This window comes from Sus scrofa, chromosome 7 (assembly GCF_054392235.1).
Source record: "Sus scrofa isolate SSC_HxYL_T2T_F1_AM1 chromosome 7, Sscrofa_HxYL_maternal_Yorkshire_Landrace_v2.0, whole genome shotgun sequence".
Lineage (NCBI taxonomy): Eukaryota > Metazoa > Chordata > Mammalia > Artiodactyla > Suidae > Sus > Sus scrofa.
In genome coordinates, this window is record NC_139389.1 from 21873430 (window position 1) to 21898923 (window position 25494).

Here is a 25494-nt window from a genome sequence, read left to right on the forward strand (position 1 = left end):
AGATGGGCATGATTATATTACACTATTGCTATGGGGTGAATCTTGCCCACCCCATTCCAACCTCACCAAGTGATCCTAAACCCAGATTCCTGTTAATGTGACCTTATTTGAAAACAGGGTCTCCGTAGATGTGATGAGGTTAAGATGAGGTCAGACTCATTAGCATGTTCCCTAATCCAATATAACTGATATTCTTACAAGAAAAACAGAACAGACAGAGAGGCAGGGACACCACCATGTGGCTGCTGAGGAAGGAATTGAAGGGGTGCAGCTGCAAGCCAAGGAACCCCTAAAATTGCCAGCAAACCACCAGGAGCTAGAAAGGTACAAGGATCTATTCTCCCCTACAGGGCTCACAGGTCCTAGAGCACCTCAGTTTGGGACTTCCGGCCTCCAGAAGTGTGAGATAATAAACTTCTGTCATCCTAAAACTCCAGTTTGTAGTACGTACTGTCTTATAGCAGACTAGGAAAATAATACATGTTAATTTGTATTAAACATCTTTGTCAATATAATTCTACTTTTGTAGTTATAAGGAATTTCACATATTCTCGTCAGAAGGGATATTTCTTAGTTCAGATCACATTCTGTGTGTCACTGAGAAAAAAATCATTTAAATCATGTTCCAGACTGGATTATGAGCTATTTCCATGATCTCTGAGAAACAGCCTATTCAAACACATTGCCAGACTCCCACCGGGCACCGTGATGGACCAGATGCACAAACACGGAGGAAAGAAGCAAAGGTAGGCACCAACAACATTTGATAAAATAAGTTATACTGACCGATGCCAGTTTTATGATTCTAGATAATTTGATACTAGGCCTGAAAATATGCAAGGTATAGGAGTTAAGAACCACACTGTCAGAGTTACCGTTGTGGCTCAGCAGGTTAAAAACCCAATACAGAGTCTGTGAAGATGGGGCTCAATGGGTTAAGGATCAGGCATTGCTGCAAGCTGCAGCAAAGGTCACACATACGGCTCGGATTGACCATGGCTGTGGCTCTGGCATAGGCCAGCAGCTGCAGCTCCCATTTGACCCTTAGTCCCGGAACTTCAATATGCAGCAGGTGTAGGTGTAAGGAGGAAAAAAGAAAAAAAGGAAAAAAAAAAAAAAAAAGAATCATGCTGTCACTAAAGAATGTCCAAGGAATGGAGTTCCCGTCGTGGCTCAGTGGTTAACAAATCCGACTAGGAATCATGAGGTTGCAGGTTCGATCCCTGGCCTTGCTCAGAGGGTTGAGGATCCGGTGGGTTGAAGATCTGGCGTTGCCGCCACAGCTCGGATCCTGCGTTGCTATGGCTCTGGCGTAGGCAGGTGGCTACAGCTCTGATTCGACCCCTAGCCTGGGAACCTCCAAATGCTGTGGGAGCGGCCCAAGAAAATGGCAAAAAGACAAAAAGACAAAAAGACAAAAAAAAAAAAAAAAAAAGAATGTCCAAGGATTGAGGAGAGCTTACTCAAAATAGGACAACAGATCTACTGGAACATTAAACCTACCAGGTTTCAGTAGAGAACTAAGGACATCATCTCCTTTATTTCTTTTTAAAACCTAATGACATCATCTCTATTCTTTCAAAGTAGAAAGGGCCCGGATGTAGGAGTGGGAGGTCAGCCTTTAGCATCTCAAAGCTTGCACGGGCAGATTGATTCTTAGTATTCCAGTACCCGGATCTCCTTTTTTCTTTTTGCATTTTAGAACTTTTTATTCCAGATTTATTTTATGCTTTGGCACCACAGTAAGAACAGCCACCAAGATACCAAAACAATTACTTTAAAAATTAGGAATAAAAGCAATATGGGTACCAAGAAGCCAACAGAAGAGGCATAACTGACACGTAGAAAAGTATCCTCTTTCCTGGTCATGCATTTTGCTCTTGAAAAGTTTTATATTTACAAAAGAGAGAGTCCTGCAAGTTTCCATGCAAACCAGCATTAAATATATATATACATAAAATTAGAATAGTTGACTACTTGTTAAGTGCTGTTCCAGATTTCATTTGTTTTCCACTTGCACATTTATAAATCTCTACAACTCCTAAATTTAGTTTCTATATCCTCTTATACTTTTTAAACTTCCTTCATATTTTCACATAGTCAACAAAATTATTGTCCAAGTCTACTAAATACACAAGACGCTTTTCTAGCTTATGATGCTATTATGACATTTTCCTGTTCTTTAGGTATTATTTACTATTAAATTTGCCTCATGGTGTTGTGTGGGTATTTGTATGAGAGAGAGTGATTCCTAACATAAGACTAGATGACTTAATGGCAAACAGAATGATTAATGTGAGGTCTGCATTTAGAAGAAGTGCACACAGAGAAACTGAAGAAGAATATCTGCTCTATCACATTCAACAATTTTACAAGACTTTAAAGTGAAAGAAAAGGAAAAGGTAATTGGTAGTTTACTGGCTTTTTACTGAAAGTGGTATCAGTGATGATTACTCAGCCTAGTCCTCCCTGAACGTGAAGTTGGGATACAACAAATTCTCAAATCATTTCTAATAGAAGATTCCCAATCCAGAGACATGATTACAGGCTCCACGCCAAAGCTTTCTTTGTTTTACACATTATGATGTATTGCCCTCATTTAAATAAAATTGTAAATGCAATAGTAAATTTCATTATATGTGCACCTCCAGAAAATATTTTTTCTCTACAGAAAAAATACAGGAGCACGAGAGCCAGTCTGAAACACTTCAAAGCTCAATGATGAAAAAAAAGTGGGGGATACAAGAGGTACATATTTGCAACTTATGTAGAAAAAACAATCAGATTTAATTTTTGGAGCGTCATGAGTAATCTTAATAGTTCACAATCATATATATAGTGTCCCTAGCAGTTTAGAACTCATGTTGCAAAGTCAGTTTGAATCCTGTCTCTGTAGTTTCTTAGGCACATCACTATGATAAAAATTAATCAGAGTTCCCTTGTGGCTTGGCAGGTTAAGGATCTGAAATTGTCACTGCTGTGGCTCAGGTTGCTGCTATGGTGCCGGCTCCAACCCTGGCCCAGGAACTTCTGCATGCTACAAGGGCAGCCAAAAATAGGGAGAAAAAAAAAAAAAAAAACCTACTGAACCTCTTTAACTCGTAGTTCCCTCATCTATTTATTTGAAGCTCATAGAACTGTTGTGGCACAATGTATAGTACATGCTTAGGCCAGTGCCTGAAACATAGAAGATACTCACATACGTAGCTATCTAGCACCCTCTATCTTGCCAACAGGAAAGTAACTGTGAAAATGCCTCAATCTTCTAACCACTATTTACCCACTCTAGGAAAAAAGAGGTAGATTAAACATGCAAGATAAAAGCGTGAGTCCTGGAGTTCCCACCGTGGCGCAACGGAACTGAATCCGACTAGGAACCATGAGGTTTCAGGTTCGATCCCTGGCCTCACAAAGTGGGTTAAGGATCCGACATTGCCGTGAGCTGTAGTGTAGGTTGCAGACGCGGCTCAGATCTGGCATTGCTGTGGCTTTGGTATAGGCCCCTAGCAACAGCTCCGATTGGACCCCTAGCCTGGGAACCTCCACATGCCGCAGGTGCGGCCCTAGAAAGACAAAAGACCAAAAAAAAAAAGTGTGAGTCCTCTTAATTTCAACACATAGACAACAATGGAAAGAGCTAATGACAGCACCTTCTCTGGATTCATTCTCCTGGGCTTTTCCAGTCGGCCTCAGCTGGAAACCGCTCTGTCTGTGCTCATCCTGATCATCTACTTTTTGAGCTTCTTAGGCAATGGCACCATTATACTTCTGTCACTTGTGGATTCTCACCTCCACACCCCTATGTATTTCTTCCTCTCCAATCTCTCTTTTATGGATCTGTGTTTGACTACTTGCACTGTCCCCCAGACAGTGGCCAACTTTAAGGGAAAGGACAAGAGCATCACCTATGGTGGTTGTGTGACCCAGCTCTTCGTTGCCTTGGGACTTGGGGGTGTAGAATGTGTCCTCCTGTCTGTCGTGGCCTATGACCGCTAGGCAGCTGTGTGCCGCCCACTCCACTACATGCTGATCATGCATCCTCAGCTTTGCTCGCAGCTGGTGGCAACTGCTTGGCTCACGGGGTTTGGCAATTCTGTAGTACAGACAGCACTGACCATGACTCTTCCTCTCTGTGGCAAAAACCAAGTGGACCATTTCTTCTGTGAAGTTCCAGCGATGCTGAAACTGGCCTGCACCAACACCTCCATCAATGAGGCTGAGCTCTTTGCTGTCAGTGTCCTCTTCTTGGTGGTGCCCCTGTCACTTATCTTAGTGTCCTATGGCCACATTACCCATGCAGTCCTGAAGATAAAGTCAGCCCAGGGGAGGCACAAGGCTTTTGGAACTTGTGGTTCTCACTCAATGGTAGTGAGTGTTTTCTTCGGGACACTCATCTCCATGTACCTCCAGCTTCCCTCCAGTTACTCTCAGGATGTGAACAAAAGCATGGCGCTCTTCTATACTCTGGTGACTCCCCTGCTGAATCCCCTGATTTACACTTTGAGAAACAACGAAGTCAAAGGGGCACTAAGAAGACTAGTGAGGAGAACACCAGACTCGAGACAGAGCTAGTGCAGGGTTTGCAGAGTGAAACTCTAGTGCACTGGGATACTTCTGAGTGACTTAAACTAGTTGCAACTTAATCCAACACTCCCTCATAAGCACCCAAGATGTACCAGGCACAGTTCTAGTTATTTGAGATTTAGCTGTCAAATCGAGACCCCTGTCCCCATGGAGCTAAAATTCTAGTGAAGAGAGTAAAATAAGCTAAAAATAAACTATGGCTTCTCGTGTGCTGGAATACAATGTGATAATGAGAACAAACAAATTATAATACCTAAAACAACATGAATGATACTTACAATCATAATGTTGAATGAAAAGACTAGGTACAAAATAAGTCCTATTGTATGGTTTCATTTATATAAAATTCAAAACCAGGCACAATGCATCTCTAGAACTGGAAGTCAGAACAGTTGCGCCTCTGGGGAATTGTTATTCTGCATTGGAAGGAGAAACGGGGGAGGAGCCTTCTGGAGTTCTAGTCTTTTTCATCTTGACTTGGATGCTGGTTTTTGGGTTTTGGTTTTTTGTTTTTTTTTTGGATGCTGGTTTTATGACAAATTTGATTTGTGAAAATACATCAAAACTTACACCTAAGATACTTCCACTTTCTTGATGTATGTTGCCCTCCAAATCATTTAATTTTTAAAGTTTTTAATAAGGGAGATATTAACAGAATACTATGATACTAAGTAACCACATTAAATATTTTTGTTCCTTTCACATAAAATTTGGGTTTATAATCTAAATGTTTATAAATCTAAGTTTCTTTTTTCCACTGAACTCAATTAATAGATTTGAATTGTTTTGATGCTAGTCATATTTAGCCACCTAGAATGCAATATTATTTTGAAACCTCAATCAGATCATGTATGTATACAGTGAGTCTCTGCTCTCTTGTTCATTCCATGTAGACATTAGTGGCCAGTTCTTGAGTCTAAAATTAATAGTGATATTTTTCAAATGATTTTTTGATGAAAATTTTACTACTGAGTATCGTACTGTATTTACTGAAAAAGATGTTTACTCAGTGTATTTCTGTATGTGTTTGTGGGTGTATCTGTGTGTAGGCATATGTATGTAGTGTATAAAAATTCACAACTGAGTTTTAAAAACATTATTGTAGGACATCAAGATTTTTAAATATTTGAAATTATATTTGTAGCACAGCACATACTGAATTTATAAAACACGTAAAAAAAGAAATAAGTGTTTGGTACAGTCAACAGACAGTTTGTGTACATAATATCATCTTAAATATTTCTCCTTTAAATTGGAAAGTTTGAAGGACTGTTCATTTATCATTGCGCTAATGAAAAAACAAAGGAGCGGGTATTTTTCTTTCTTTAAGTGAAAACTGATTAGTGAATAATGAGATTCACAGTCATTTTCTACATATATGAGCATTTTGAGTGATTTCTGATTATAATCAGTATAGTATAAGATATGATTACTTCAATAACAATCCATAGATTTTTCTTTCAAATCATGACAGCTACCCTCATTGCTAACTATATCATTTTGACCAAAAGATTCCATACTCTTTAACTACCTACATGTTTACTTTTTATTTTCCAGAAAATAAACATTGCTTCCATTCACTAATTCAATTTATTATTTCATTCAAGGTAGCATTTTGCAACTTCCACTTCCAGATAGGGGGTACTGGGTGACACCCGACCAATATTACCACTTCAAGTACAATCAGCCCTCCTTAGTCGCAGTTTCCAAATATGCAGATTCAACCAACCACAGACTGAGGCCATCAACTATTTACTACAAGGGATTTGATGATTCACAGATTTTGATATTCCAGGGGTCCAGAAACCAGCCCTCTGCAAAGAGTGAGGGGCAACTGTAATTGAAAAAGGTAAATTAATTTTTAGCAATCATATTTTTTAACCCATTAGATAGCTTTGGAAGTGATGCGGGTGATGGAGGCAAGAATTACAGAGAGGACAGGACCCTTCTGTACAGAGATGATGAGCATCAGCATTTTCTTTAACCAGTGGAGCATCTGACAAGCCTGATGTGAACTGAGGCTTGGGCTTGGACTAAAGAAAGGGCCTTATCCAGGAGAAAAAAGAAACAGCACAAGAGTTATGTAAGGCTGAAGGGACAAACTAAGAACTTAAGAGACCCCAAATACCTGGCCATATGTTCCAATGGGTATTTCCATGTTCAGTGAACTACCTGAGAAGCCAGAGAGCTACACCAAAAGCTTCAAAAACATAGAATAAAACATTCTTCAGGTTCATTGTGCTTAGGAAACAGAAAACAACTAGGGGGAAGTGTCCTCCTCTTTCTACCACAGTTTTCTTCTTTAAGGCATTTGCCAAATTTTGAGGCTACATAGAGAAGAAGGATAAAGAGCTAAGCTGAATATCTTTAAAGGACAGAATGAATTCTTCCAGAGTCTTTCAGGACCGAGAAAACAAGACTTCCCAGGAGTTCCCACTGTGGTGCACTGGGTTAAGAACCCGAATGCAGCAGCTTAGGTTGCTGTGGAGGTGTGGGTTTGATGCTCAGCCTAGAACAGTGGGTTAAAGGACCTGGCATTGCCGCAGCTGTAGCAGAGATCAGAGCTGCAGCTTGTATTCAGTTCCTAGCCTGGGAACTTCCATGGGCTGTGGGTATGGCCATTTAAAAAAAAAAAAAAAAAAAAGACTTCCCAGGAGGACCATGCCCTAGAAATGTGAGGGAACAAAAGGTAGGGGGAAGAACAAAATAATGCCATTTGCAGCAACATGGGTGGAACTAGAGGCTCTCACACTGAGTGAAGTAAGTCAGAAAGCGAAAGACAAATACCATATGATATCACTTACATATGGAATCTAATATATGGCACAAATAAACCTTTCCACAGAAAAGAAAATCAGGGACTTGGAGAATAGACTTGTGGTTGCCAAGGGGAAGGTGGAGGGAGTGGGTTGGATTGGGAGCTTGGGATTAACAGATGCAAACTATTGCCTTTGTGATGGATTAGCAATGAGATCCTGCTGTGTAGCACTGGGTACTTTGTGTAGTCACTTATGATGGAGCATGATAATGTGAGATACAAGAATGTACACATGTAGGTATAACTGGGTCACCATGCTGTACAGTTGGGGAAAAAATGTATTGGGGAAATAAATGTTTTTAAAAAATTGTGATAAAAATAAGTAAAACAAATAAAAGGTAGGGTGAAAGTGAGTCTGCCAAACAGCCTGACCAATTCAGTCCTATCCAGGAAAAGGAGAACTCCCTTTGGGGGGAAGGTAATGTCATCTGGGCCCTCTGTGGCTCTTTGACACATCATGTCTGGTGTGTGATTAAAAATTATAAGACATGAAAAGAGGGACAACCATATGACTCTTGACCGAGGGAGGAAATGCCAATACATCAAAGGAAGAGATCATCCAGATAATGGAATGTGCAGCCTGGGACATTAAAAACAGCTATGCCTAAGAGATTTTTAAAAATTAGAGGGGAAAGTGGGGGGTGAGGATGAAAGAAAATAGTATTTCACAAGAATTTTGGACTCTATTGAAAGAATTAAACAGACATTATAGAAATTAGAAATACAGTATCTCTTACTAGAAATTCCTGAAATGTGGTCAAATAATAAGTAGAAGACTCTTCCACATGCCCTGAAGATATTTATCTCATGACTAGAAATACAGTCTCTCTTACTAGAAATTCCCAAAATGTGGTCAAATAATAAGTAGAAGACTCTTCCATGTGCCCTGAAGATATTTATCTCATGACTAGGCACACAGAGCTTGAGGACATCCACAATAGGCAAGGGAACTTTCTAGATTTGTGAGGTTGTCTGGTTTTTAACCATGGCAACAGCGAGAAGGATTTTACATTTCCCTCACTTTGAGGTAAATAACTATGAGGTGTGAGACAGAGAAATAGAAAATCGCTTTCCTATGACATGCAGCCAAAAAAAAGAAGGTTGGCTTTAGAAAACAATAAAAGCTCCTGGTGGAAATCAAATGTCAAAACAAAAACGAAGGTTACTTAAAGCAAATTTAAACTGAATAAGGAGGTTTAATAGAAACACCAGCACTGAAGACCAAGAACATCACCCATCACTAAAAGGCAGCACCTAGTTTTACAAGGTCCACGGGTAGAGTGCTACCGGATGTCAGACTGGAATCACAGTCTCAACATAGAGTGGTTGACCATACGGACTGAGTTATTCTCTCAGCGCCATGGTCTAACTTTCCACAACATAGGTTTCCTGGGAATCAGGGGCATTTCCCACACTTTTATGTTTCATTCAGCCTAATAAACCCAGGGTCTTTGCAAGATGTAAATGCAGTGGTCCTGACCAATTGATGCCTGAATTAAAGAGCTTATGAAATGGTATGAAGCTAGTAATCTAAATATATCTTACTCTTTGAAACATTTGCTACATCACTGTAGGTGAAACGTGTATACTATGAAACAGGGCATGGGCCATTTAGTGTTCAGATAAGATGATATCCTCTAAAGTGTTTTTAAAAAGGAGTTAGATAACTCAATGATTTATTTTTTATTTTTATTTTTTGGCATTCTCCTTTTGTTTATTATTATTTTTTAGTAGTTATTTCCCCAATACAGTGTTTCTTCTACTGTACAGCATGGTGACCCAGTTACACATACATGTACACATTCTATTTTCACACATTATCAAGTGACTACACATAGTTCCCAGTGCTACACAGCAGGATCTCATTGCTAATCCATTACAAAGACAATAGTCTGCACCTATTAACCCCAAGCTCACCAACCACCCTACTCCCTCCTCCTCCCCCTTGGCAACCACAAGTCTATTCTCCAAGTCCATGATTTTCTTTTCTGTGGAAAGATTCATTTGTGCCGTATATTAGATTCCATATGTAAGTGATACCATATGGTATTTGTCTTTCGCTTTCTGACTTACTTCACTCAGTATGAGAGTCTCTAGTTCCATCTACGTTGCTGCAAATCACATTATTTTGTTCTTTTTATGAGTAGTATTCCATTGCATATATATACCACATCTTCCTAATCCATTCGTCTGTCGATGGACATTTGGGTTGTTTCCTTGTCTTGGCTATTGTGAATAGAGCTGCAGTGAACATGTGGGTGCCTGTGTCTTTTTAAAGTAGAGTTTTATCAGGATATATGGCAAAGAGTGGGACTGCTGGGTCATATGGAAGTTCTATGTATAGATTTCTAAGGTATCTCTATACTGATCTCCATGTGGTTGTACCAGCTTACATTCCCACCAAGAGTGAAGGAGGGTTCCCTGTCCTCCACACCCTCTCCAGCACTTGTTATTTGTGGACTTATTAAGGATGGCCATTCTGACTGGTGTGAGTGGTATCTCATGGTAGTTTTGATTTGCATTTCTCTAATAATCAGGGATGTTGAGCATTTTTTCATGTGCTTATTGACCATCTGCACATCTTCCTTGGAGAAATGTCTATTCAGGTCTTTTGCCCATTTCTCAATTGGGTTGTTGGCTTTTTTGCTGTTGAGTTATATAAGTTGCTTGCGTATTTTGGAGATTAAGCCCTTGTCAGTTGCATCATTTGAAACTATTTTCTCCCTTTCTGTAAGTTGTCTTGGTGTTTTCTTTTTAGTTTCCTTTGCTGTGCAAAAGCTTGTCAGCTTGGTTGCGTCCCATTGGGTTATTTTTGCTTTTAATTCTGTTGCTTTGGGAGACTGACCTGAGAAAATATTCATAAGGTTGATGTCAGAGAATGTTTTGCCTATGTTCCCTTCCAGGAGTTTGATGGTGTCTTGTCCTATATTGAAGTCTTTCAGCCATTTTGAGTTTATTTTCATGCATGGTGTGAGGGTGTGTTCCAGTTTCATTGATTTGCATGCAGCTGTCCAGGTTTCCCGGCAATGCTTGCTGAAAAGACTGTCTTTTTCTCATTTTATGTTCTTGCCTCCTTTTTGATTTGTCAAAGATTCATTGACCGTAGGTGTCTGGGTTTATTTCTGGGTTTTCTATTCTGTTCCATTGGTCTATATGTCTGCTTTGGTACCACTACCACACTGTCTTGATGACTGTGGCTTTGTAATACTGCCTGAAGTCTGGGAGAGAGACGCCTCCTGCTTGGTTTTGTTCTTCAGAATTGCTTTGGCCGTTCTGGGTCTTTTGTGGTTCCATATAAATTTTTGGATTGTTTGTTCTGGTTCTGTGAAAAATGTCATGGGTAATTTGATAGGGATTTCGTTGAATCTGTAGATTGCTTTGGGTAGTTTGGCCATTTTTACAACATGAATTTTTCCACCCCAGGACCATGGAATGTCTTTCCATTTCTTTACATCCTCTTTAATTTCCTTGATTAATGTTTTATAGTTCTCAGCATATACGTCCTTTACCTCCTTCGTCAGGTGTATTCCCAGGTATTTGATTTTTGAGGGTGCAATTTTAAAAGCTATTGTATTTTTGTATTCCTTTTTTCATTGTTCGTATACAGAAATGCAACTGATTTCTGAATGTTAATCTTATATCCTGCTACTTTGCTGAATTTGTTGATCAATTCAAGTAGTTTTTGGGTTGAGTCCTTAGGGTTTTCTATGTATAGTATCATGTCATCTGCATACAGTGACAGTTTCACCTCTTCTCTTCCTATTTGGATGCCTTTTATTTCTTTTGCTTGTCTGATTGCTGTGGCTAGGACTTCCAGTACTACATTGAATAACAGTGGTGAGAGTGGGCATCCTTGTCTTGTTCCAGATTTTAGTGGGAAGGCTTTCAGCTTTTCTCCATTGAGTATTATATGTGCTGTGGGTTTGTCATAAGTGGCTTTGATTATGTTAAGGTATGTTCCCTCTCTACCCACTTTGGTAAGAGTTTTGATCATGAATGGATGTTGGACTTTGTCAAATGCTTTTTCTGCATCTATTGAGATGATCATGTGGTTTTCTGAATCAAGAAGAAATAGAGATGGAGTTCCCGTCATGGCTCAGTGGTTAATGAATCTGACTAGGAACCATGAGGTTACGGGTTTGATCCCTGGCCTTGCTCAGTGGGTTAAGGATCCGGCATTGCCATGAGCTGTGGTGTAGGTCGCAGATGAGGCTTGGATCCCGCGTTGCTGTGGCTCTGGTGTAGGCCGGCAGCTACAGACCCAATTCGACCCCTAGCCTGGGAACCCCCATATGCCACAGGAGCGGCCCAAGAAATGCCAAAAAGACCAAAAAAAAAAAAAAAGAAGAAGAAGAAGAAGAAATAGATCAACTGAACAGACCGATCACTAGAAATGAAATTGAATATGTCATAGAAACACTCCCTACAAATAAAAGTCCAGGACCAGAGGGCTTCACAGGAGAATTCTACCCAACATACAAAGAGGAAATTATACCCATCCTCCGTAAACTTTTTCAATAGGTTGAAGAAGGAACACTCCCAAAGACATTCTATGATGCCTCCATCACCCTAATTCCAAAACCAGACAAAGATACCACCAAATAAGAAAACTATAGGCCAATATCTTTGATGAATATAGACGCAAAAATTCTCAACAAAATTTTAGCCATCTGAATCCAACAACATATAAAAAAGATCGTACACCGCGACCAGGTAGGATTCATCCCAGGTATACAAGGATGGTTCAACATACACAAATCAATCAACATCATACACCACATTAACAAAAGTCAAAAACCACATGATCATAACTCACTAATTTAAATTTTAAAATCTCCATAACTCATAGTAGGGTTTCTCCTGCAACGTACACACTTATACACAAGCACCCCCTGCTATTATTACCAGATGAGGGCTACTATTGGCACTGGCAGCAGGGCAGCACACCTTTTACCCAGTGCTTCCTATGCACAGCCTTCTCTGAAACGATGCCACATGATATGGCTACCACACTGGTGATATCACTGTTGTGCCTAATAACTGAATGGCTTTATCAGGATTAATGTAACGAGTTTTCTTTGAGATTAAATTATTTTTCTCAATTTTCCCCACCTACTTCTGTGAAAAATCTCTCCTACAGTCAACCCATTTACTTCGTAATAACGCCATGATCAATGGAAGTATAGAAAGTTCTCTTGTGACACAGTGGATTAAGGATCCCACATTGTCACTGTGGAGCCGGTTTAATCCCTGGCCCTGGAACTTCTACATGATGAAGGCATGGCCAAAGGAAAAACAATATGCAAGAATAAATGATATCCTTCTAGCAAATATTAGAAAATATTAGTAGTCCCTACAGTGTTTCAGTGGCGTATTGTTATTTTGGCTGTGCCTTCCTGTTATTTACTCACATGTCTTTTTGCAAGTAGAAATGTAATGATGTTCCTATATAGGCGTGCAAATGAGAAACACCTGTGTAGTTCTCAAAATAATAAACATAAACCAGATGTTCATGGAACACAGAATCAGCACTTCTGGATGTTGGAATGAAGCCATGAACTTAGATTTTGAACACTCACTGTTGAAAGAGAACTGAAGTAAAGAAAGTCCCTTCAGAGTTTCCAGGGATATTTTGGATGACATGTGGGTCATACATACATCCAAAGAGCTCTGACAATCAAAGTCCTTTCATTAAATTGTCTTCCTCAACCCGTCATCTGGAGACAGAATCCTTCCAAAGCACCCTCCTCATTGCTCCCTTCACTTCCTTGTTGCGCAATGTATATATCAGGGGATTGATCATGGGGGTAATGATGGTGTAGAAGAGAGAGATGAACTTGCCCTGATCCTGGGAGTCATTGCTGCTGGGATGAAGATATGCATAGAGGGCTGAGCCATAGAACAAGGAGACCACTGTCAGGTGGGATCCACAAGTCCCAAATGCTTTTCTCTGCCCTGCAGAAGACTTTATTCTTAAGACGGCCCTCACAATCTGACTGTAGGAGAACGTGATTAATGCAACAGGTACAAGAAGAATGATGACACTGACAAAGAAGATCTCAGACTCATTCACAGTGGTGTCAACACAGGCAATCTTGAGCAAAGGAGGGACCTCACAAAAGAAGTGGTCTAATTCATTTCTCCCACAAAGTGGTAAAAGGAAGATGAGCACTGTCTGCAATACGGAGTTGGCAAAACCAGTGATCCATGAAGCACAAGCCATCAGGGCACAGAGACAGGGGTGCATGATTACTGTGTAGTGAAGGGGCTTGCAAACAGCTGCATAGCGGTCAAGTGCCATAACTCCTAGGAGAATACATTCTGCACCTCCCAATCCTAGAGCAAGGCACAGCTGAACCACACAACCACCAAAGGAGATGGATTTGTCTGATCCTCTGAGATTAACCAAGAGCTGGGGAACAATGCTGGTAGTATAGCACAGGTCCACAAAGCTTAGGTTAGAGAGGAAAAAGTACATAGGGGTGTGAAGATGTGGGTCCACATGGGACAATGCAATGATGGTTGTGTTTCCCAACAAAGTGAAGATGTAGAAGGTCAAAAGAACCACAAAGAGGACCTGCTCCAGTTGAGGCCTGTCAGAGAAACCCAGCAGGATAAACCCAGTGAAAGAACTTCCATTTCTCTGTTCCATCCTGTGTTAGCATATGGTTTCTGTCATGAGCAAGCATTTGCCATATTGGAGTTGACATATTTTATACCAATTTAGTTCCACATTATCACAAACTTAATGTCATTGATATTTAATATGAAAAAAATCAAATAATAAACCTGTGTTTGCTCTAATCAGAGGTGCACTTCAGATTGGATCTAATAGGATATAAAGTAATTTAAGAGTATATGTACATTTTAGAGAAAATGGTGATGAAGGAAAAACAGAGAGAGGAACCTGAAAAATAAGAAAGAGATTAGACAAAAGGCAATCTATCTCTACAGAAGAAAAATTCTTAATATTAACTATAAATGTATGAGAAACAATCTAAATGTGCAATGACAGAATACATCCCTCTGACCCACACTTACTCAGAAGAGCAATAAAACAAGGCATGTTTCGGCCTCATGCACACACACAACACATACACAACTATAATACTTTCATCTGAAATGACCTGCTGGCAAATTCTTTTTTTACTGAAGCATTCACCAAAATGAAGTTGGACAAAAATAAAATGCTAACTAATCCACAGAAAACACTTATATGATAACGGTCCACTATAATAAAATCATGATATATTTTAATATTATCATATCATTAAGTACCAAGAAAGCAGCTGATAAAAGATAAAACAGTGGAAATATGAATTTATACAGACAATTTGATGCTTTAGAGATGATACTTATATGATAAATATAGAAAAGAATATGACTTACGCTGAAGGATAAAATAAAATACCAGACAAAGGAGATGCCCAATAAACAGTAAAGAATATGATTTTCTCTGTGCATTACAATTGTTTCCACTCTGGAGAGGACACTGGGAGGGAATTAGGATACTGAAGTTATATTCTATCTTCTAATTTTTAATTTCTTTCTCTTTACAATTCACAAAAATAGTTATCATTTAGTAATATGGATGCGGGCAATCTCTAGGTGCAAGATGCAGTATCCCATTGATCTCAAGAGTATGTTCTGCTGGAGTTCCCATTGTGGCACAGCGGAAACAAATCCGATTAGTATTCACGATGATGCAGGTTCAAGCCCTGGCCTCACTCAGTGGCCTCACTCAGTGAGTTAAGGAGGTTGCAGACACAGCTTGGATCCCATGTTGCTGTGGCTGTGTTATAGGCCGGCAGCTGTAACTCCAATTTGACCCCTAGCCTGGGAACTGACATATGACGTGGGTGCAGCCCTAAGAAAAAAAAAAAAAAAAAAGTATTCTATTGATATGGGTGATTTTCTACCCTTCCTCTTTTCCTTATCAGCATTCATCCCTCCTAAAGCTTTCTGTACCACCACAAAAGGCAGTCTTCAATACAAGGAATATTTTAAAATTAAAGTTAATTTAAACTGTTATTTCATTTCCTTCCTACAAAATCTAAAGAATTATATAATTTGATTGGGAGCCATCATCTTTGTTTAGATAAACGTCAAATGAATCTATGCAGTAATAAAAGTTGATTCATATTAGACAAGCTATGTAAATATTAATGATTGAAAATATCAGACACACTAAGCCTCGTTACAAGAATAAGACTGATACCCTCAGTTAGTATCATTATATGATATGATTGGAAACATCTTGTCATAAAAAATTACACATAAATTATTACTTTGGACACAAAAGATAAATAATCACTTAAAAATAAATGACAGGAGCTGCCACTGTGGCTCAGTGGTTAACGACCTGCCTTGGTCTCTGTGAGGATGGGGGCTCAATCCCTGGCCTCTCTCAGTGGGTTAGGGATCCGGGATTGTGCAAGCTGCAGTGTCAATTGCTGACGCAGCTCAGATCCAGTGTTGCCATGCTGTGACACAGGCCACAGCTGCAGCTACAATTCAATCCCTGGCCTCTGAACTTCCATATGCCACTGGTACGGCCATAAAAAGGAAGAAATATACATGTGTGTGTGTGTGTGTGTGTGTGTGTGTGTGTGTGTGTGTGGAAAACTTTTTAATAGGTAATGTAAAAATAGATTCTGAAAAATAAATAAATATGGCATTCTATGTAACAGCTAATATCAAAAAAGATTATAATACAACATGACATCTTGCAAGAATGAAATTTTGCTATAATATTCAACACAGCACTCATCAAATGAAAAATGTTAAACGCTTGGTACTGACACACATTAGGTGGTATAAGTAGCCGTTTACAATTACAACAATTGTACAACACTGACACATAATGCAACTGTAAAAGATTTACTGCAAGATTCAATATTTCAATATAACTAGATGTTCAGTATGCAAACTACACAATTTAAAGACCAATATCTAAAGATAATATCTTTTTTCAGTTATTAAATCATACAATATACAATACACAATATATTTAACATACAAACTCTCCAATCTAGCTTCTCAAAAAATCCTGGCAGGGTGCTGGCAAAATTTCCACAGCCTCGGGGCTATGACTAATCACTATTACTCTCATCTTGTTTCCGTCTCAAAGGTTTGTGCAGAACTCAGATATGTTAAGACTGGCACCTGATAGCAATGGAGGATTGCTAGTCATGAGGGAGAAGCGGATCTGTAATTGTACTGGAAATGACAGTTCTGATGAACTTGGACAGTGCTTCAGCCAGGTTCTAAGGAAGAAGAGGCTGAAGCAGGAATTCCACTGCATGCTGTTTTTTGAGGGAATATTCAAAATAAAGAGAGTGCAGGAAGCAGAGTAGAACAAAGGTGCTAAGCAAGGATGTGAACTCAACTGGAATATAACATGAGTCTGATCCCATAAGGAGCTGGAGCAGGATTCGCCAATGGAACTGTGGTGATAGAAATATTCTGTTTTCACTGTCTAATACAATAACCACTCTCTTACATGGTCCAACCTAAGCATACGGAACATGGAAACTAAAGAACAGAATTTTACATTTTACTTAATTTCAAGTTAAATAGCTACCTGGGCCTGGTTACTACTCCACTGGGCAGCACAGCTGAGGAGAATAAATTACACCAGATTTAGTTCCACCTTGATGCAAAGGCAGCATTTATATATCCCGTGAGCGTATCGCTGGATGTGGACTGCATCCACGAGGGTTCAGAGGAACCCCTGGCAACGTGGCACCTTTCAGCTGAGAGAAATTCTCTGAAGAAGGGAAGGGCTGGGAACCTAGGAGCCAATACTCATAAGAAGTTGGGTATGCATGGGTACACCAGTCAAGTAAAGAGGATGTGAATGGGTTACCTACAGTGTTCATACCAAAGAGTCCATTCACAAGCCTGTGCAAGGATGGAAGGATGGGGTACATTACACATCTCCTCCATGCAATACCACAAAAAAAATGGTCATTTGCCCAATTCAGCAATTACACAAACAAGTCACCTTTTCTCTTCCAATCTTTTTCCTCTTCAAACTGGTATTTGGACTCAATTAAAGAGAAAGAGAGTGAGATGGACCAGGAGTTTGGGGTTAGTAGATGCAAACTATTACATTTAGAATGCATAAGCGATGAGGTCCTGCTCTACAGCAAGGGGAACTATATCCAATCTCTTGGGACAGAACCTGAGGGAAGATAGGATGAGAAAAAGAATGTGTATATATGTATACACAAAACAAAATGGAACTTCCTTGTTGTACCTTACAAACTTATATACTGACAATTCCATTCATATTTGGATATTTCTGTAACTCTTTCAGGGAGGAAATGAGCATTAAAAAACTATAGAGACTGACAATACTTTTTTTTTTTCCTGACAATACATCTTAAGCACAGAGAACAAATACTGTGTAATTCTGCAGAGAGAATACACCCAAAGCAAAAGAATGGAAGCATATAGTCTAATTCTTTTACATTCACACATTCACTGCTATCCCATTACTGGATGGCATATTTTATTAGAGTTAAATATGCTGTATTTAAATCACTTTCCATATGCACATACTGAGTGGTAGCAAATGTACCCCTGTTGGCTTCTAAATTGAACAACTAAATTTAGTCTTATTTGGTGGATTTCTGCATGCTGTTCCTTTGTCAGCTGACATATATGCAAACCAACTTAGCTTTTTGTTTCAAGAAAAACTGCAACTGAAACAACTTACTTGCCAAGCCCTAAAACAACACAGAGATCAAGCTTCATTTCACTCACCTTCATTCACCTTATCTGTGTGTCCCAAGCTCTTTCCCTCCCTCATTTCCAAGACACCACCTTTAATACGCTACTGCGAGTTGGAATTGGATATGTACAATCAGGAAGCAGATTGCGTGCAGTGACTGTAAAGCTCAATTACTCCAGCACTGGAATGTCCTTAAATTTTCCAAGAAGATTACTTCTCATAATAACTTTAAATCTTCACATAGTATGAAAGAGCTGCATTCCGTCTAGGTGGTAGGAAGATGAAGCCAACTTGGAATTCTCAGTATTATTTCCTGAATACAATGACCAGCATATATGATAGAGAAATCTATACATACAGGCAACAAGAGGAGGTGGTGTAAATCATCGCAGCACCTGGGATAGCACAGAGAAAAAACAAACCTGACTGAACTATCTGGGGAATGTATGTCCTATCCTATTAATTAGCTGAGGTCACTGAGCTATCCAGAGATGCCAATCCTCAGGGAAAATGATTACAAAAGAAGAATGCCAGAGGATAGCTAATCTTTTTTGATGTTTTCATATATTTGACAGAGAAAGATAATTCCCTAGCCCCTACCCAATTACCATACCTCTCATCTCTGAATGTCTTAGATGTTCTTCCAACACTTAAAATTTTTTTCAAAATTACAGTAAAAATTTTTACACAAAAATACAAAAAATAAATAAGAATTCATTCCATCACTTAAATTCAAATGTATACATGCAAATGGGTTTTCACTTAATACAATTCATAAGCACTTTATGATGGATTACAGAGTAATAGTGAGGCAGATTCTAGTATCTATGGTGATTATAATGGAGGGGAACCACCACATTTACTAACAAACTTTTGTGTGGCTAAGAAAAAAAAAAATCAAGCCCTCTGCAACAGTTCAGTGTATGCCTGAAGTTTTATTTATTTACTCAAACAATAAAAAGAAAAGTATTAATTTTTTAAAGAATTGACATGGTTTGTCTGAACTCAGCTAGTCAGTACACTAAGTTTCACATGATTTTGCTTTACCAAGATAGTTCTAAATAATTACTAAAGAGAAATGGAGGGAAGTTGAAGGACTTGTGTCTACAGAAGTCAATTTGATGATCAATTAATTCATTTCAAATCAATTATCTTCTATTTAATATACAGACAATATATAGGCAGGTATAAATAACATCTGATTTGGGGAAGATGTGGCCTCAAATATCAAATGCAATTTCAAAAACAAAGCAAAATCCCTTTTCCAGAGTGGAACACATTTTGTTTCACGGTTAATGGATGACTGCTACCTAGCAGTACAACCTACATCAGAAAAAGTCATTTAGGTTTAAAGCATCTTGGTTTCCATATGCCATTACTGAGACAAGCATAGAGAATTTCTACGATGTATTTACATCCTAGAGACAACTATTTCCCATATATCCATTAATTCCTTTGCTATAATAGTCTGCCTAGAGACTTACACTATCTCTTGATGAAAACATTCTTAGATTAAACTTTTCTCAGTGATCGCACTACCAGTTAAATCACATCATAACATTTATAAGGAGGCTGAACTAAGGCCAATACAACTTAAGTTGCCCAGGGAGGGGACAGAATACAGACCTGCTATTAATGCTTTTCTTCTCGGTTCAGTCTTCCTGTTGCAAATAGTAATTAGTAAAATCTGTTTTGGATAACAGCTTGACAGTTAGCTAGGAATGCTTCCTGCAATTACATTCCTAGGTACAATATGCTCTAAAGTAGTTCTTGGTCATGTGCCCCAAAAGACATGTATAAAAATGCTCATAGATACATTGTTAGCCAAACCTGGAAACAATCCAAATGCCATCAAGAGCAAAATGGGTACATTTTGGCCTCTTCATACAACAGAGTACTACACAACAACAAATACGAACAAAGTACAGCTAAACAAATCAAGAGGATGTCTCACTCACAAAAATGCTGAGCAAAAGATGAAATTCACAAAATAATCAGCCCCCCTACAAAAAGTTCAAAAACAGATAAAACAAGGTGTTGTTTATGAATGCAAATAGGGGTGCTACATCTATAATTATAGTCAAAAGTGATATCCAAAACTAAAAAGAACGTCAAAAAGCTGATAATAACAAAGGCAAAATCCATGGGGAGAAAAGGGGATACAATTAGGTAGAGGCTGTCAGAGGTAGTTTCCAGGTTTTAGTTATGAGTACAGAAATCATAACTACTCAATTTTAATTATTCTTTAAGTTGAATATTTATTTGTATGGATGTATTTTATAGAGAGAGACAGACAGACAGACAGACAGCAGAGAAAGAGAAGGATAGCCAGAAGATAAAAGGAATAACATATAGCACAATGTCATACCCATGTTATAGATCATATATACTTCTCCACCAGGTTCCAGGACAAGAACCTCTCTGTAGAGCTATATTAATGAGAACAGCCTTTCACCTGAAATGTCTAAATTAGCACCATTCTGTAAATTATTGCGCAGGTGACTTCTGGTCTCTGAATTATTCACAGCTGTCTGAATCTCTTCCTTACTACTTGTCCTCTATCTAAATAGGAGAAAAAGTCAAAACTTCTGAAGAAATGCTACCAACGCCTCACATCAATCAGAGTGGCTATTTTCAAAGGACAATGGTGGAGATGCCATTGTGGCTCACCGGGTTAAGAACCCAATATAATGTCTGTGAGGATGCACATTCAATCCCTAGCCTTGCTCAGTGTGTTAATCATCTAGCATTGCCACAACTGCACCACAAGCTGCACCACTTGGGGATCCCGTGTTGCTGTGGTTGCGGCATACGTCTGCAGCTGCAGCTGCAGCTCCAAATCGATCCCCTAGTCTGGGAACTTCCATACACCACAGGTGTAGCCCTTTAAAAAAAAAAAGAAAAAGAAGAAACAACAAGTAACAAGTGTTGAAGAGGATGTGGAGATGGGAACCCTCACACACTGCTGGCAGAAATGTAAATGGATGCAGCCACAATGGAAAATGGTAAGGAAATTCCTGAAAATTTTTACAAGAGAATTATCAAATGATACAGCATTTCCACTCCTGGGTATTTATTAGAAGAAAACAAAAACAGTCATTAGAAAAGGTATATGCACCCTATGTTCACTGTGGCATTATTAACAATATCCAAGATATCTGCAAGCAACCCAAGTGCCCAGCAGTAAATGAATGGATAAAGATGAAGTGGTATAATATAAGCGATGGAATGTCAGCCATAAAAAAGATGCAATCATGTCATTTGTGACAACATGAATGGACCTATATAGTGTACTATGCTAAGTGAAACAAGTCAGACAGTGATGATTTCACTTACATGTGGACTCTTAAAAACAAAACAAATGAACAAACACAACAATACAGAGAACAAATTACTGGCTGCAAAACAAAGGAATCCCAAGTACAAAAGATACAGTATGGGGAATACAGTCGATAATTGTATCTTTGTGTGGAGACATCATCACTGGACATACCTTTGTGATCAATTGAGAAGTACAGAAATAACAAATCACTGTGTTGTGTAACAGAAGCTAACACAACTCTGTAGGTCAATTATAGGTCAAAAACAAAGAAACAGACAAACTAATAGAAAAATATCAGGAGTTCCCATCGTGGCTCAACAGAAACAAATCTGACTAGCATCCATGAGGACGCAGGTTTGACCCTGGCCTTGCGCAGTGGGTTAAGGATCGGGCATTGCCACAAGCTGTGGTACAGGTCACAGACACAGCTTGGATCTGGCATTACTGTGGCTGTGGTGTAGGTCAGCAGCTACAGCTCCAAATCCACCCCTAGCCTAGAAACCTCCATGTGCCTCAGGTGCAGACCTAAAGAGACCAAAAAAAGAAAAAAGAAAAAAATCAGACTTGAGATTACCAGAAACAGGAGATGAAGGAATGGGAAATTGGATGAAGACAGTCAAAAGGAGAAACTTCCAATTATAAGATTGTAAACAACTACTAGCATAATGTACAACATGATAAATATAATTAATACTGCTATATGTCATGCATGAAATTTATTAAGAGAGTAAATTCTAAGAATTCTCACCACAAGGACAAAAAAGTTATCTATTTCTTTAATTTTGTACCTACATGAAATGATAGATACATACTAAATTTATTATGATAATCATTTAATGATGCATTTATGTCAAAACATTATGCTATAATTTATATAGTGCTATATATCAATTATATCTCAATAAAAGTGAAAGAGAGAAAAAAAATAGCTACCATCAACAAGTGATAAGAAGAGTTGTTGGTGAGAATGTGAACTAAGGGAAACACTGTGCACTCTCGATGGGAAGTAAGTTGGTAAGCCACTATGGAAAATATTACAGAGATTTGTCATACAGTTTATAAAAGGAACTACCATATTACCCAGCAAACCAAATTCAGGGCTTATCCCCAAAAACGAAATCATTATAGCAAAGAGGTTCAAGGCAGTGGTTTTCACAATAGCCAAGATACAGAAACAACTCAAGTGTTCAAAGAAATGAATAGATAAAGATGATTTGGTATACAAACATAGCCAAAGGAATACTATTCAACCATGAGAAACAAAGAAATACAGCCCTTTGTGATAACAGAGATGGACCCTGAGAGCATTTTGCTAAGTGAAATAAGTCCGAGGAGAAAGACAAATACTATATGATGATCTCAAATATCTGGGGAATCTAGAAAACCTGAACTTGTAGAAACAGAGAGAAGAATGGCGGGAGAAATAGGGAGATACTGGGCAAAGGGTACAAACTTCCAGTTATAAAATGAATAAATTCTGGAGATTGAATGTACAGTATGGTGATTATAGTTAAATATACTAGATTACACACTGGAAAGTTGCTAAGAGAGTAGATGTCTTAAATGCTGTCACCACAAAAAAGGGTAAATATTTGACATAGTGGAAGTGTTATCCAACACACTATGTGGTAAATATTTTGCACCATATAGGTACGTCAAATCAGTTTCTGCTCTTTGAACCTGCTCAATGTTACATGTTATTGAAATCTCAGTAAATCTGGGAAACAATAAGTAAGAACAAGATTTATCATTCATTTCTTTCAGTCTACTTATTACTCCTCTCCTAAGGCTAGATTTTTACTACTGTTTAGACCAAAAGCCCTCTACATAGTGTAATAAATGAAAGTATTCTCTAGGTTTGGCCTATGTGCAAGCACAGACCACTCTTGATCCAAAGTCCAATTCAGAGCCTGAAAGAATGGTGCATGTAAATCTTCGAAATTATGTGTATCTACCACAAGAGCAAAAGGAGTATAATTTGTTCCACGGAACTCTTTACTGCAGCAAAATTCTATCCGTTTTCCTTTTATTATGACTTTCAGGAATAAATAGTTGCCACATTTACTTTTGTTTATTTGTACTCATCTCAGAGAATGCTGGAATTACACCATTTATACTCCTGTAAGTTCTAAGTCGCATGAACTGAAGGAAACAATTTTTTTCTACTAGTCATCTTCAAGAAAGAGCTAAAACATTGACCCACGAAAGGTTGCAAATAGAGTACCTGCCTTGTGCATGTACACATCTGTGCATGTAATAACATATTAACATAAATGTCATTTCAAGCCAAATACAAACCATAATGTAATATGCTGTGAAGGAGTATGAGGAGAAATAATTTTGGGGCATATAAGAGGCTCTCTTCAAGACAGGGAGTCAATCCATAGAGAGGTTGATTTCATGTTAAAAATAGCATATTGTGGCCCTATATGCTCCCTCTAAGCACATTAAAACAAGAAGAGTTGTCACTGCTATATACTAATAAAGAAACTTTCCAAAGAGAATCTTGCAGGTATATTTTACATCTTCAAATATTTGAAATAGGGTCTTAAAATACTTGGTAAACACTATTTGTGACTTGCTAGCACAGAATCAGCAGTGGGCTCCTGAAAAAGGCTTTGACACCTGACAGTGACATCCCATCAATCATGAGAAGCCCCAATAACCTACTCATTGCAAATGCTGAGGATCCTTCAGACACCACATCCACAGGTATAACAACTGAAGGGCCTCACTCTCAAATCAATAAAATGGAGATTCAAAAACAATAGAAAAAAATCAATGAATCCAAGAACTGATTCTTTGAAAGGGTAAACAAAATTGACAAACCTCTGGCCAGACTCACCAAAAAGAAGAGAGAGAGAATTCAAATAAAATAAGAAGCGAAAAGAGAACAATCTCAATGGATACTGCAGGTATACATAAACAAACAAACTAACTAACTAACAAAAAACATAAGAATACTATGAGCAGTTCTATGTCTACCAATTTGACAACCTACAAGAAATGGACAAATTTCTAGAGACATACAGCCCATCAAAACTGAATCAAGAAGAAATAGATCATTTGAACAGACTGATCACTAGAAATGAAATTGAATATGTAATAAAAAAAATTAAATCCACTCCCTATAAACAAAGTCCAGGACCAGACAGTTTCACAGGCAAATTCTACCAAGTGTTCAAAGAAGAACTTAAACTCATACTTCTTAAGTTTTTCCACAGGGGTGAACAAGAAGGAACACTCCCAAAGACTATCTATGAAGCCATCATCATCCTAATAACAAAACCAGACAAAGATACTACCAAAAAAGAAAATTATAGGCCAAAAGCTTTGATGATTACAGATGCAAAAATCCTCAACAAAATTTTAGCCAACAAGACAGATACAACAAAATATAAAAAAGATCATACACCACAAACAAGTGGGAGTCATCCCAAGTTCACAAGGATGGCTCAACATACAGAGATCAATCAGCATCATACAGCACATTAAAAAAATAAAAGTCAAAAACCACATGATCATCTCAACAGCTGCAGAAAAAGCATTGGACAAAATCCAGTATCCATTAATGATAAAAAAAAATCTAACCAAAATGGGTAGAGAGGGAATATAGCTTAAGATAATAAAAGCCATTTTCGACAAACCCACAGCCAATACAATACTCAACAGAGAAAAGCTCAAATCTTTCACGCTAAAATCTGGACTAAGACAACGATGCCCACTCTCACCACTTTTATTCAACATAGTATTGGAAGTCCCAGCCACAGCAATCAGCCAAACAAACGAAATAAAATGGATCCAAATTGGAAGACAAGAGGTAAAATTGTCACTCTATGCAGATGACATGATATATAGAGAGAACCCTAAGGAATCCATAGAAAAACTTCTTGAACTATTTGCAGAATGACAAATTCTGCAAAGTGGCAGATACAAGACTAACATTCAGAAATCAGTTACATTTCTATATACTAACAATGAAATATTAGAAAAAGAATATAAAAATACAATACGTTTTAAAATCATACCCCA

The 25494-nt window shown here is 38.4% G+C and overlaps 1 protein-coding gene and 1 pseudogene across 1 annotated transcript; one reads left to right on the plus strand and one right to left on the minus strand.

Annotated features, from left to right (window-relative positions):
- The first annotated feature begins 3627 nt into the window (after nt 1–3627).
- LOC100155320 (olfactory receptor 2B8-like) lies at nt 3628–4572 on the plus strand (annotated as a pseudogene).
- An 8543-nt stretch (nt 4573–13115) lies between these two features.
- On the minus strand, nt 13116–14054 carry LOC100156522 (olfactory receptor 2B8-like). Its single transcript, XM_021099822.2, has one exon. It carries the CDS (start codon nt 14052–14054, stop codon nt 13116–13118), a length of 939 nt encoding a protein of 312 aa, XP_020955481.2.
- Between the last annotated feature and the right edge of the window lie 11440 nt (nt 14055–25494).